Source organism: Populus alba, chromosome 9 (assembly GCF_005239225.2).
Source record: "Populus alba chromosome 9, ASM523922v2, whole genome shotgun sequence".
NCBI lineage: Eukaryota > Viridiplantae > Streptophyta > Magnoliopsida > Malpighiales > Salicaceae > Populus > Populus alba.
This window is the reverse complement of record NC_133292.1, coordinates 2,360,806-2,375,360: the sequence shown is the minus strand read 5'-3', so window position 1 is coordinate 2,375,360 and position 14,555 is coordinate 2,360,806. Positions and strand designations below refer to the sequence as shown.

The 14,555-nt window shown below is 33.6% G+C and overlaps 2 protein-coding genes across 3 annotated transcripts; one reads left to right on the top strand and one right to left on the bottom strand.

The window, feature by feature from the left end:
* Positions 1 to 2,190, top strand: LOC118053806 (uncharacterized). 2 transcript variants are annotated; one of them, XM_035065186.2, is made up of 8 exons: positions 1 to 160; positions 251 to 329; positions 411 to 490; positions 577 to 643; positions 759 to 830; positions 1,336 to 1,530; positions 1,633 to 1,816; positions 1,900 to 2,190. In XM_035065186.2, the coding sequence occupies exons 1-8, from the start codon at positions 85 to 87 to the stop codon at positions 1,903 to 1,905; spliced, it is 759 nt and encodes a 252-aa protein (XP_034921077.1). In that variant the 5' UTR covers positions 1 to 84; the 3' UTR covers positions 1,906 to 2,190. The 2 variants fall into 2 exon arrangements, with proteins under 2 accessions (XP_034921077.1, XP_073267623.1); XM_073411522.1 differs by having other exon boundaries at positions 759 to 834; positions 1,322 to 1,530.
* An 8,008-nt stretch (positions 2,191 to 10,198) lies between these two features.
* LOC118053863 (uncharacterized) lies at positions 10,199 to 13,448 on the bottom strand. The gene is made up of 4 exons (XM_035065266.2): positions 13,232 to 13,448; positions 13,056 to 13,098; positions 11,905 to 11,982; positions 10,199 to 10,711 (listed from the first exon to the last, which is right to left on the bottom strand). Exons 1-4 carry the CDS (start codon positions 13,446 to 13,448, stop codon positions 10,645 to 10,647), a joined length of 405 nt encoding a protein of 134 aa, XP_034921157.1. The 3' UTR covers positions 10,199 to 10,644.
* Between the last annotated feature and the right edge of the window lie 1,107 nt (positions 13,449 to 14,555).

Genomic DNA, 14,555 nt, shown 5'->3' with positions numbered 1-14,555 from the left:
TATGAATAACCCCAGCAAGATTTTCTTCAAGAAAGTTCTCTCGATCTCTTTCTGAACCGCAAACCCTAACTCTCTCTGCAAAAGATGTCTCACTTCGGCAGGTCTGGCCCTCCAGACATCGCCGACACATACTCTCTTCTCGTCCTCAACATCACCTTCCGTAAGCTCCACTACCTCCCTGCCTCTCATTGTCTCTGTCTGCTTATGTATGTATATATGTATGTATGTATGATTTGGTTTATGTTATCAGGCACTACTGCTGATGATCTGTTTCCGCTATTCGACAAGTACGGCAAGGTTGTTGACATCTTCATCCCTAGAGATCGAAGGTTATTATTGTCACCTTCTTCACAACTCTCTCCTGTTTTTTTTTTTTTTTTTTTTACTTAAAGTTGTTCTTGGTCGTTTAGAACTGGGGAATCGAGGGGCTTTGCATTTGTGCGCTACAAATACGCTGATGAAGCTCAGAAGGCAGTGGAAAGGCTAGATGGTATACTCCCTCTTCCTCTTTATTTACATTTTTATCTGGTTGAGCATATTGGATTATTTAAGGTTTTTGTTTGTTTTTCTTTTCAGGGAGGGTTGTTGATGGTCGCGAAATAACAGTTCAGTTCGCAAAATATGGGCCCAAGGCTGAGAGGATGTAAGTTCCGGGTCATGAATTGTTTGTTATGATAACTGGTGTGTTGATTTTTTAATTGTAGCTGCTATGTTTATGGTTCATTGGATTCTGAATTGCCTCTTTATTTCTGTATCAGTCATAAGGGAAGGATTGTTGAAACGCCTTCAAAATCAAGGCACAGGTCCAGAAGTCGCAGCCCTCGGAGAAGGTACCTTTTTTTGCGCCTTTTTTTTTTATTAGTGAGTTATTGATTAGTTTTATAAATATAGCTTCCCAAGATTATTCTAGTACGGTAGCTGTTCTGACCTCTGAATTCTGAGGTAACTAGAATGTCCCTTAGCATCAATCTTTATGCATGTAGATCCCAAGAACCTCTTGCAATTGATAGGTTTTGCTGTCATTAGCTTGCTCTCTACAAAATTCTGCCTTCTATGCTTTTCTTTTCCCTGTAATCTACTGTTTTTTCTTGTTACAATAGCACTTCATGGGTTTTTACCCTTTGAAATTTACTTTAGTAAAATATGTTTCTGCACTTTAATGTCAAATTAGCCTTTTTTCTGTTCTGGTTTATTCTCTAGGTGCAAATTTTGTGGTGGAGAGGGTTTTTGTTGGTGGTATATGTTTGTGATCGAGCATGTTGTCACTGTGTTGTTTTATTGTTTCTTGGTGTGGAACCTATTAATTAATATCTTCAGGTACCGAGATGACTCTAGAGATAGGGACTCTAGGAAGAGAAGTAGGAGCAGAAGCAGGGACAGGGACAGGTCTGACCGTGACAGGTACCGTGCAAAGGACAAAGATTATCGTAGACGGAGCAGGAGTCGCAGTGCCAGTCCTGATTACTCCAGAGGACGTGGTAGAAGCCGTTATGATGATGAGCGGCGAAGTAGCAGCCGGTCTAGGGATAGGTTTATATCTTTGCTTATTAGTGCATTGTTGTCAATTTTAAGCTGATAGCTTTGTCTTCTTGCTGTTACTATATCTTTTTAATGGTCTTGGTAATATTTCAGTCTCTCCCCTCGGCGGAGCCTGGAACCTCGAAGGAGTTATTCCCCACGTAAGAACTCCCCTGTGAAAGGTGAAAGCCCTGATAGACGCAGCCGTGATGGTGGGTCTCCAATCCCTCGAAGTGCTTCTCCACGAGGTCGGCCTGCTGTGTCTCGTAGCCCATCCCCGCGAAATTCAGATGTTGATGTGAGTTGTTCTCCTCATGCTCCCATTTATTGAGTGCATATGAGGATTTCTTAACTGGCTGGTTCTGTTTTTTCATTGTGTAGGAATGAGCTTTGAGGGTTGCATGGATCTTTTGTGGCACTTTGACTAGTGCCAATCTGATGGTTACGTTGCTACAGCTGAACTCTCTTTTAATCGTTGAATATGTTCTGGTCAGGTTTTAAGAACTGGTTTGGTGCTTATATATTTCTATGTTGAACCCAATGCATCTCTAATTAACTTGGTGGGTTTGCCTTGTATGGACTTTATAGTTTGTAGTCTGATACTTTACTCTCCGTGAAAGACTTGAGTTGTAAGCCACATTATTGTGCTTGATTTTCTTTTGTTCTCTTGGATTTGGGATCATGTTTTGTGTGGGTGTGATTTATTGCATGAGAAGGCTGATTTAACACGTGCATTCATTGGATTTTATAGTTTTGTTCCGGAAAAGATTGACGTGGGGCAGATGGCCAGGATGTTGATATTGTGGATATTGTAGCTGTTGATGCTGTTTGTAAAAACATAGATGGATGATCGTGGTTGTGATTTCTCTAAATTTCTGATGAGTGGTAAGATAAAAAAACGTCCACCCCTGATTTCAAAACAAATCGTGTCATTCTGGTGTCTGATGTTTGACCTGATTATCTTCTGGTCTTTGTTTATCTTGAAATTATTGGTCCTGAGATGGGGGTGGTAGTTGCTGTGATGGTATAGAAGGTGGACACAAGATGATCGTGTTTTGCCTGTAGCTGATGCTGCAAATGAAGTGGACCTGTTAATAGATCTCATACTGATACATAGTATGAGACATAATATGCAGTTCTGAATTTTGCAGCCGCAGTTTTTTACAGGCCAGGTTAACATGATTCTGCCTATTATTTGTTTGGGGCATAAGACTTTGCCATGCTTAACGCCACCAATATAACCTTTTAACTAATGTTGCTCAATGTAGTGAAGTAAGCATACAAGTCCGTGACTGTAGCTGTTGAAGTGATGGCTGATGCCTGTTCTGTTGTATGATATTGGTCGGTCCGTAACTTATGCAAGTATTAGTGAATAATCACCTGTAGCGGTCAGTTGCTGCCCTCCATGATGGGGTTGGTTCGGTAATGGTACTAGCACTTTTGATACTGGTGGTGGCTGCTACCTTGCTGTGTTGCTGGCTTGCTGTCAGTTCCATAAGTTGTATGCTTTGCCATGTCATCCACTTTACTGCGATACTTTGTTTGGAAAAAGTTGCTTTGCAATTTGCTTTTTTTTTTTTCCTTTTTTTTTATTGTGCTCCAGTCAAATTTTATGCCCATTAGGGAAAGATAACTGCTGTTTCTTAACCCTTATCTTATCTTTTTCTTTTTGGTTAAGGTTTCTTATGTATTGGATTGTACATCTGCCACCTGGTCCTTGTGCTTTATCTAGATTGTATCTTCTAAACACTTTTGAGTGTGCTTATTGTATGTTCTTTGAACTAGTTGGTTGGTAGTATTATTACATCACTAACTGCATTTGTGATCTGTTCAGTATCATCTCGCTGTTTCTATGGGTTTAGCTTTGTGTTCCCTTGTGTAGATTGCCATGCAAGCATAACCCGTAGAGAATTTTCTCACCAAGAACCAGAGTGCTTTTTAGAGAATTGAATAACTGTGCCTTTTAACTGTTGGTATTTGTATTGTGTGAATTTTGACCAAGGCATAAGAACCTGTTTGGGAGTTGGGAGTGTGGTAGCTTTTGTTTTTTAGTGCTTTTTTAAAATTGCACTTGTCTTGAAAAGGCACCAAATTGATTTTTTTGATGTATTTTTAAGCAAAAAACACTTGAAAAGTCTGCACTAAAATTCTGAACACGCACGGGTCAACTTGTTAAAAAAAATTCATTTTCATATGTTATTTGGTTCTGGGGTTTTTCTTAGTCCTGATTGACCATCTCAAAATGAGTAAACTTTAATTCTTTTAGGCATTGTAACCTAAGGTAGTCTGCAGTTGGGACTGTTTCATCTCAACTTTTTGTGGGATTCCTCGTAGGTATGTGCCATTTTAGAAATGATGACTGGTGGTTTTGGCAATGTATTGCAAAAGTAGAGGCTTCAGCTTGTTGAATTCAATTTTCTGAAAAAACTTGGGAACTGTTTATTTTTATGAGCAATAATTTCATACTTCACTGCTTCAGTTAAACAATATCCTGTCTGAAAAGAAAAATGCGTTTTGTAGTGAGAAAATTGTTCTGAATTTTGATATTTTTTCTCGAGAAAAAAATAATGGGGGTGTTTGATGTTTATTTTCATGGATTTTAAATGGAAATGGCGGAGGCACCAAATTGTTTGGCCTTGGGATGTTTCTGCCTCCTTTGATTCTTCAAAGGAGATTAATCACGCAAACTTGTAGTCGGGATAGCCTGCTCCTGTTTCGTTTCAATGTAACTAGTCTGAGTTTGATCAAATCTCTTTTGACGATTCTATGATTTCAATTCATAGTCTTTTCTTTCCATTAAATATATATTTGATTAGAATGTAGAGGTTTCAGACTCGATTTCTTGGATGAATGGACTCGATGGGGCATGTCATACATCGTGGGTCCGAGTTTTTTTTTTTTTAAAAAAAAATTAAAATGTCACAAGTTTATTTTAAATAAAAAACATTATTAATTTTAGGTTTTAATAAATAAATAAAAAATTAATAACCTAGGTTGTAGCATGGCTCACCATTTAGGCAAAAATTTTAACCAAAACCTAAGATTTTTTTTTTTATAAAGATCAAAGTCATTTTTACATATTAAAAAATTAAAAAAGTTGACTTTGGTTAAAAGTCAATTAACCTATCTCTGGACTTGAGATTTGTTATAGGTTGATTCTCGGGTTTGGCTTGTGATAAGTTATTAAAATGAAAGCTTATCCTTAACAAATTAGAAAAAAATTAATTACATGCAAGGATCTAAAATTAAAGAAAAAAATTAATTGAGGTGAAAATTGAAATAAAAACTAATTTAGAGGTTGGGAACAATTATTTGATTAGAAGGTTAAATTAAAAATAAAAAATAAAAGGATAAAATGATAAAAGAAGAAGAAGAAGAAAAAGAGCAAGCATTAGGTTATAGCATTAAATGCAAGGTTGTTAAAAATAAATTTTTAATTGGCACGAAAAAGGGGTAATAAACTTGGATTGTAAAAAAAGATCATAAAATTATAAGAAAATTTAAAATATATTAAAAAAAAATTCATGCTTCAAATAAAAATTCATATATAGTTCAAGCATTTTAAAATGTATGGTTCAAATAAAAATTTATACATAATTTAAGTAATTTTTCATTAATTAAGAATTAATAAACTTAAAATAAATAATTTATTGATATATCATACAAACTAAAACTAGCTTTATTTTTCATGAGTTCAAGACAATATAAAAAAGCTCAACACAAATTTTAAAAAATAAAACATGGCACCCACAATTGGGAAATGCTATATGGGCTTATTGTCTGATATGATATTTGTTGCCATGTTCATTTCATTGAGACCTCTTTGACTTTCTCTTCTCGATGTAGAAGAAAACAAACAAGGACGGAACAGAGAAGACATTAAGACTCCGTTTGTTTGCAGGAAAGTGAATTCCTTTTGGAAAGTGAATTCCGGGGAAAGTGAATTCCTGGAAAGTGAATTCCGGGAAAGTATTTTCCAATGTTTGGTAGTGTTATGAAAAATGAACTGGAAAACACTTTCCAGTGTTTGTTTGTGTTATGGAAAATGAATTGGAAAATAATTTATTAATGAATTAATTTTTTTTTTCAAGTTTATCTAATATATATATATAATATTTAATATAAATATTTAATCACTTACAATAAAAAAATAAAATCTAAAAAGTATAATGATGAATTTTTTTATTATATCATGTATTCATACATAACTTATTTTATAAAATATAACTATATATGTCATATCATATTATAGAGAAATAAGCTTGTGAAATATTTTTTAAGTAAATTTATTAATATATATATTTTTTAATTTTAAAAGCTTAAAATAAGTTTTTTTTTTTTTTCATATGAACAAAGCCAAATTAGTTTATGTTAAAGAGTTATATATTTGGGTTTTTTTGTTGGTATGAAAAAAAACTTTTAATCTTTAAGATGCACTAAACTATAATAATTATTTGCACTAAACTATACACGTACAAGATGCACTAAACTATAATAATTATTTGTAGTGGGATCTTTTAATCTTTTATAATATCACTCGTTTTCTCCCTCTCTGTTCCTCGTCTTTTTTTTGTTCCTCCTCCTGTTCTTCGTGAATTGTTCTGGGTTTTTTCTTGCTGGTTCTCAGCACCCTTGTATGTGTTTCCAGCGTCTTCGTTTTCTTGCTTCTGGGTTTCTCTCCTTTTGGTCCTTGGTTCTGCTTCTTTTTTTTCCAGTTTTTTCTTGCTCAGTTTTTCCCTAGTTTTTCTTTTTTTTCTTCCCCCTGCGCTCTCTCATCTTCTTTGGTTTATAACCAGAGAATGCCAAGCATCCCTGCAATTGAAACGGCTTCGGACACAGAGAGAATGCCAAGCAGATCTTCTTTGCTTTTCAACTATTTTCGGGCACAGAGAGAAGAAGATGCGTTTTATCAATAAAGGAAAGTGTTTTCCTTTTGATAAGGAAAGGAAAACACTTTCCTGCGGGTAAAAGTAATTTTCTTGTTGACCGGAAAGTTAAGGAATTAACTTTCCTTTGACTAACTTTCCGGATGGTTGCCAAACACTGGAAAATGAGGAAACTGAATTCCTGGAATTCAGTTTCCTTGAAACAAACAAGGCATAAAGCAAATTGAGCAAATATCCATTGCCATGTGGCGGCCGGTGATTGATTCCATTTGAAATAGATTTGTGGTCTTGTGTGCATATGTTGTTGCCCGTAAGCCTCCTCGTTCTCATCAGCGTTATAGGCATAGGCACGTATGTGTGATTGTGCATTTACCCAGCCAATAGGCGCGGACAACTAGAGCATGGAGGGAAATATTTATTCATATTTTGGTGAAATCGTTCAATCGATCTTAAACTTGTGATTTTTTATGATTTTATCTGATTTTATAATTTTTTTCATTTTTAATTTTTTCAAACAGTTCAGCACGTGAAGCATATTTTGACTCGTAAAATTATATGATTTTACGAGTCAAAAAATAATTTTTAACAACCTTGATTGAATTGATTGCATAAGCTGATTAATAAGATGATAAAAAAAAATAGCAACGATGGTAAATTTTTTTTTTTTTTTTTTAAATAGCAAAGTTAACCTAAAAAAACCCATAGAAACACATGTAATTAGATATATATATATATATATAAAAAAAAACTTGAGTTGAGCAAACCCGAGGATGCATGATAAACATATAAGCCAGATAATAAGAGGCGAGCAAACTCGAGTTAACTCTTAAAACCTATAGTCCTAGTAATGAGACTGAAATAACTTGATAAATGATCTATTTAAATCGAACAATTCTGACATCCTGACATGTGACCTAAGTGATCAAGGGCCTAGACCAAACAATGTTCCAACAAAAATAAAAGGGGATTGACCTAGTCTGATGTGATCAAAAAATAAAGTTGGCTCGTAACCTAACTAGTCATGGACAAACCTATTAAAACCCTTTGATTTTTTTTTTATTTTCTTTTTAGAATGATGTTATTTTTATATGTTTATAAAAAAGGGTTGACCTGGGTCAAACAACCTTACTCGGGTCAACCCACTTGACTCATGACCAACATCTTGCCTCAAATTGACCCCTAGATCGGGTATAAAAACCATGACATAGATAACTTTAAAAGCCATACCATGGGTTATCACACCAGAAGTGTTGTACATGCCAAAACTAAAAAGTCAAACTCTCAACAAATCAAATGTTGAATGATAAAACTAGAAGGAAAATAAATTAAAATAAAAGGATTTAAAATAAAATTTAGCAATTAAAAGAATAAGGGTGAAAAAAATAAATAAATTAGAAGGCATGGAAAAAGTATTTGATTTGAGTTTAAATTGAAAACAAAAAAGAAATTAACAAAATGAAAAAAATAAAAGTATGAGGACTAAATTAGAAAAAAAAACTTGGATTGAAGGATGAAATTGAAAACCACCAAAATCTTGACAAAGGGGCAAAGAAAAAAAAAGAAATTAAAAGAAGAAGGACCAAATTAAAAAATATTACACATGACAAATTATAATTGAGGACTAAATTAAAAAAAAAAACTTTCACAAAATGATCAAGGAAAAGAAATTAGAATTTAAACAATAAGGATTGAATTGGAAAAAATAAAATATACCTAATTAGAATTGAAATACTAAATTGAAAACAAATAAAACTTTTATAAAATGATAAAAAAAAAAATCAAACATCAAAATAATAAAAACTGAAACTAAAAAACCAAACAAATAAAGGACAAACTTGTATTTTTTAGGAGGAGAGAGAAAAGAATGAAAAGAAAAAAATAGATAGATGAACTGACGACAGACAACCACACCTAAAACTAAATACGCCGCACTTGGTGGAAGAAGAAGCACGATACATCCAATGAGATGACCAAAAGACTTGTTTTGTAACTATGAGGCATTACACGTTGCGTTTCCCACGCTCTTATGCATGGTTTTCACGCGTCAAGAGCTTTACTGAATAACAAATTAATATTTCAAGAGAAAAAGATCAAATTACCCCGTGTATATGAGATTCACCATAAAACATATTTGAAAAGATTCAAATACCCTTTGCTCAATGGTTCATCTCTCTTTAACTGTAAGGGCAAAGAAGGCTTTCAATTATAAAAAGAAAAAGAAAAGGGCAAAAATACCCTTAGCCAACCGTTTTAGTTTGTTTTGAAATTAGGGGTAATTAAATAATTTAAATGTTTAAAAATTGGAGAAGACATAAATACCCCCATACAATTATTAAATGACCAATGAACTGTATAAAAAGATCAAAATACCCCCAAAACTAAGGCTTATGATTTTTTAGTGAAGGGTAAAAGTATCATTTTACTACTGCGGTGAATAAAAAAAATATGTGCATAGCTACAATGCATTTACTTTTTGTTTTAGTTTTTTTTTTTTGGTTGTAACTTGTATGTTTTTGTCAATCACATAAAAAAATAGTTTGGTTAGTTAAATAACTTTTTTTTTTTTTACAATGATTTCATTTGGGTTTGAAATCTTGATTTTGAAAAAGCTAAAACAATATTATTTTTATTTATTTATAAAAATATATATTTCATTTATTTTACAAGTAAAAACTCATATTATAACAATTTTAATCAAATACACATTCTTTTAAATCTATTTTCTTAAACCATAATTAAAATTAAAATTAAAAACTGTTGAGCTATAAAACTCACTTTATGCCAAAACTCATTTCTTTATAGAAAAGAGAGGAAACAGTAAGAGGTTAAATCCCTCATGAGGAAGAAAACGCGTCTCCAAATCAGTAACAACCAAGTACGAGGCGCTAGAGAGGAGCAAATCCACATCCAAGATTTGTGCTGAGACGACAACGTCAAGATGTATGATATTTTGAAAGCTTAGGACAAATGAGGGATGGATTTTGCTAGCCATGACTTGGATGGATGAAAATAATATTTTTTTATATTTTAAAAATTATTTTTGATATTGGTTCATCAAAACAAATTAAAATATAAAAAATATTAATTTGAAATAAAAAAAATTCAATTCAATTTTTTTTTTAAAATATTTTTTGAAACTAAAAAAAAGAGAGGATCAAAATCCTCCCATAAATAAAAAGGGAAGGAGTTGATGCATGCATACATCTTCTGATAGAAAAGAAAAGGAACCGAGGAAGGATAGGAGAGATTCCTCAATTTTTTTTATTTTTTTTGATGATTTCTAATCTTTTCATTTTGTGTGAATTCACTCCTATCTTTTCTTTCCTTTTTTATATATAATTTGTAATGATTTCAATTTGAACGGATTAACTCTTGTCAAACAATTAAGTTATAAATAAAAGCAGTTATTTATTTACATAGATAAAAATATTATTTTTATTGGGAAGGTCATCATTTTCAGGTATTTTAAAAAATATAAAGAGGGTATTAAGATTCAAGTAAATCCGGCAACTCCCATCACAAATGCATAAAGAGCATATGCATTTTTGTCAGAAAAATAAAATAAACAGACATCATACCCTCTTTGTTTCGAAACAAATGGCCACCGCAAAATTGATAACAAAATAAAAATAAATGCAATTTATATTTTAAAAATTATTTTCATCTTTCAAAGGATAATATTTTCTAATTCTATATCCCTTTAGCATTGTAATAGTTTCTATTTTAATACACAGAGTTCACGACAGGCAGCAGTACCTGTTATTTGCATTTCCAGAAGAATCAACCAGCATGAATGAATAAACAAGGCACCAGAAAAAGCAGCTTCCAAACAAGAGAGAGGATTCCCCAATAATGGATATCAAACCCAAAGGGAAGCCATCCAATTGATGGGATGCAAATCTCCAGAAATTTGTATTAAGTTAAGAGATGCTTGCATAAATTTGCTACATCCTATCCTTGCTGCTGCAACTGAACATTAGGCTTCTAAAAACAACATCATAAAACACAACATATCTTAGCATCGGCATCGGCATCGGCATCGGCATCGGCATCGGCATCGGCATCGGCATCGGCATTCACAACGAAGAAATTTCAGCTCATCTATCAAAATGAAAGATCAGTCCATGGGTCAGATCACTAGCATTAAGAACAGAGGTCGTGTCAGATCTATCAGATATCTGATTTCAGAGTCACTTTAAACCTGTACAGATTCCTCAAACAAGTAACAAAATCAGTTTCTTTAGTTTGCATTGGATGCAACCTCCTGAATTTCGTTGTACGTGCCAGTTTCCTCATTGAAGGAGTACCTAACACAAGAAACAAAGGAAAAACAATTAATCTAAGGGCCATGTACTATTGCAAATACATGCTGTAGATATCTCATTCAATGACTGCTACCAACTAAAATAGATTCCATTCATTCGAATTTAATTAACTATTAACTTAAGGTTCTACTTAATTTATGATCCAGAGGAAAGAAAGCAAGGTTCTACTTAATTTATGATCCAAAGGAAAGAAAGCGTGGAGCGCTCTCCATGTGTGATCGTTCCCCCCTTCTTCCTTACCATGGCTAGTCTTTTTGAGCAGCTTTTTTTTTTTTAACCAACAATTAAGAATTGTTTTCTCCCGACACTCCAGAGGGGAGTCAGTTTTCATCTTTCCTTTTCTTTTGGTTCAAAAGTAGGAGACAAGTCAAAATGCATTCTCCTCTACCATGCTTAGCAGAGAAGAGGAGATCCATTGGATTCTTTATTCAGTTTTCATCTTTCCTTTTCTTTTGGTTCAAAAGTAGGAGACAAGTCAAAATGCATTCTCCTCTACCATGCTTAGCAGAGAAGAGGAGATCCATTGGATTCTTTATTCCCCATATTCCCAATGGACATTATCATTCACCGGGGATCTGTAGATGCTACGCAGTAATAAGATAAGATAAACATAAATAGCAATGGTGAAAAGTCTTCCTAGCTATATAGCAAATCATTTGTATAAATATCTAAGACAATCCTGGTATAAATCTCCTGCCCATCTTTTCCGTAGCATAAAAGACTTTTAAACTGCACACAGCTTTAAAACTCCCCAGATTGACAAAATTAATGAGCTCAACACATCTAAAGCCTTAATTAAATATGGCTCTGATCAGGAAGAGAGGCAATGATCTAAGTTACTCCATAAATGGAAGTGCGGGAAGTGATGGCAAGAAGTTGAACCAATCCAGCCTGAATTTCGTATCTCATGTGCTAGTACATACTAACACCTGGTACATGATCTGATTTTCTAAGCACATATCAAGTGTGAGTTGGACCCATCTGATGTCCCTCCACAATACTCTCACCTTTCCCATGTGTGGATATCAATACAAGGCAAGCAAAGAGCAACACCTAAATCATAAAGTCAGAAGTTTCTTCTAACACAAGCGAGTTACTTTAAAAGCTAATCCACAAAGGAAACCAGAGTCAAGTGAAATTAATAATATAATTGAAAGAAATTGCGAGTTAATTACCATTGCCCTGATGTTGCCTGGCAGTACAGTCCTGTAGATGGGTCATAATAATATCCCAAACTGCTGCTGTAGTAGTAACTGGCAAAGGAAATTCAATGTTAGTTTAACTTCTATGCAAACCCTAAGTGTATATAACAATATTGTGGTCATATTTTCTGCTACCCCATGTCCCTGGAAAAATCAAAAAGTGAAAGATACAAGTGTTTACAGAATTAATGACTGGATAATTATCGCAAATTAAACTCAATTGTAAGATTGGAGCAAAAAACATTGTTAGCCCGAATAACAAATCTGTAACATGATTAACTTGAATAAATCACAAGTCAAAAGCAACAAGAAGACATAAAAATTTAAGAAAATGACAAGTCAATTAAAATATGGATTATTGAAGATGTTCTTTACAAGTTAAAAAAGTCTATGAAAAAACAATCAAAATGTTTACCCACAATGCTCTAAATTATATCAAAAGACAAATTAAAACATGTATGGGAATATCATCAAAGAGAAAAAGGCCTAATGGTGATCATCTTTAAAAATGGACAAAGAATAAAATCATAAAGGAAACAGTTGTTCGAAGTAATTGGACACAACTATACCTAGTCTATCGAATTAGGAGTTATTTTGACAGTTCTACAAATTAATATTAGTGTGTTCTCATTGCATAGAAACATCCATTAAAAAAAAAACTGGTTTCTGTTATTCTGAAATGAATCAAACTCAGATAAGACCCTGTTTTATAAAGCTTAAAAAAAATTAACAACCTTGTTGTAAAACTTCTCACTCGAATATTTGGAACAGAAACAACAGCATCGCTTAGAAAGTTGGGTTGTGAATTTTGAACTAACACCACACCATTTTGGATTGTCTCTAACCATGATAATTATGGGGGGAAAATTAATGATGTAGATTGCAAAAATTCTTTTCTTCAACTTCAATAGTTGGAACATATAAAAACATTACAGCTTCAAAAGCTGGGGAATAAATTTTGCAACCAATACCACATCCTAAATACTACCAAAACTATGGAAGATTATCAAGGTTTAGAACAAGAAAACTCGTTGCAAACAGATCAACAATACATAAAAATACTATAACTACAAGAAATTCTATTGCAATTTACTTAAAAGCCTGGAAAAGAGAGGAGAGAGTACCCAGAAGTCTCGTCATAGACATAATCATTTTGCAAAGATCCAGCTGCATAACAAGCAATAAGAAACATAAGACCAAGCACGGGATGCATAACTACTTCATCCGCACAACTGACTATGCTATTACTATTTTCATCCCAAAATTTCTACAATCCTCGTAGCTAATCATAAAAGCTTACCTCCAGAAATGGCATTAAGACCGTCTGATGATTGCTGACTTGCAATAGCAGTGGCATTATCCTCATCATCCCCAAACATGTCAAATGCATCACCATCACAGCCTGAGATCTCTGCAGTAGATACACTTGGGATTGAAGGACCCACGTCCACATCAGAGGGAGCTGACGAGGGCCGTGCCAAAGACCAGTCACACCAGAGGACAAGCCCTTTCTCCATGCCATTACCAGAATTCTCCAGGCCTTCACTGATGGCTGCCACTTCCCCCTAGCTAAAGCTAATCTTTCATATCCTTCTAAAAGAACATTGCAAAAAATTATTCAATAAACACTGAGAAGGAATTTCCACAGTTTAGCAAAAAAGTGCATGAAGAGGTGATGAAACTTTTTTGCAGATAGAAGCTTTTCTAAAAACTCTTCATCCTGAAATCACAACTCATAACATGTATAGACAACAGATTGTTGTGGTATATTAATTAGTTGACCATCTGAAAAATATCCAATGACAATCCAACTAAGACAACACAAATAGTTGCATATTATATGACACACCCACATAACAATATCCTGATTCTTCTATTCAAAAGTTAGAACTGGAATGGAGTATCACTGGTAACATAAATAAGGACAAGGAAAACTATCATATATTGTCCCCAACCTGCCTCACGCTTGAAAAACCTCTTGCTTGTCGTGATATACATCTGCATGGTGGATGATTAAATCAGTGTTGTGTGGCCAAAAACTATGGAGAGCAGGGGGCTCAACGAACAAAAACGATGACCAAATGGACATCATAAATTACTCAGGCATACTTTTACCTTCAATGAAATCTTAAGAAAGAGCTAAAATAAAAAGAAAACATTAAACTGTACTCGCCATGATCCAACAGCTTGTTGGCATCTTCAGTTAGCTGGTCAAACAGAAGTTTGTGTCTCAGTGGACATCTTCTCCTTGCTCTTATTTGATCTTCCTTTCAACCTTCTCAAAGCTTGCAAAACCTGTCAACAAAAGGACCCTTATGCTAATTAATTCTCATCTTTTCTTCCTTAACACTCAGTTCTCCATACACACCAAACACAAAGTACTTATTTTTCATCTACAATATTTCCAAAGAAAATTTATTTTGCATGAAACAAACAGCGAGTCAATAAAATCCAGTAGCACTAAGAAAATTTATAGATTATTTTAATTTAATTCAAACTATAAATTTGTGATATACCAGTTTATCTAGTAATTCTAATCACATATGATTCTATATACCTATTTGGATACCTATTTTTCTTATTTTTCTTGATTCGTTAGGATTTTGGTGTCTATATAAAACAAT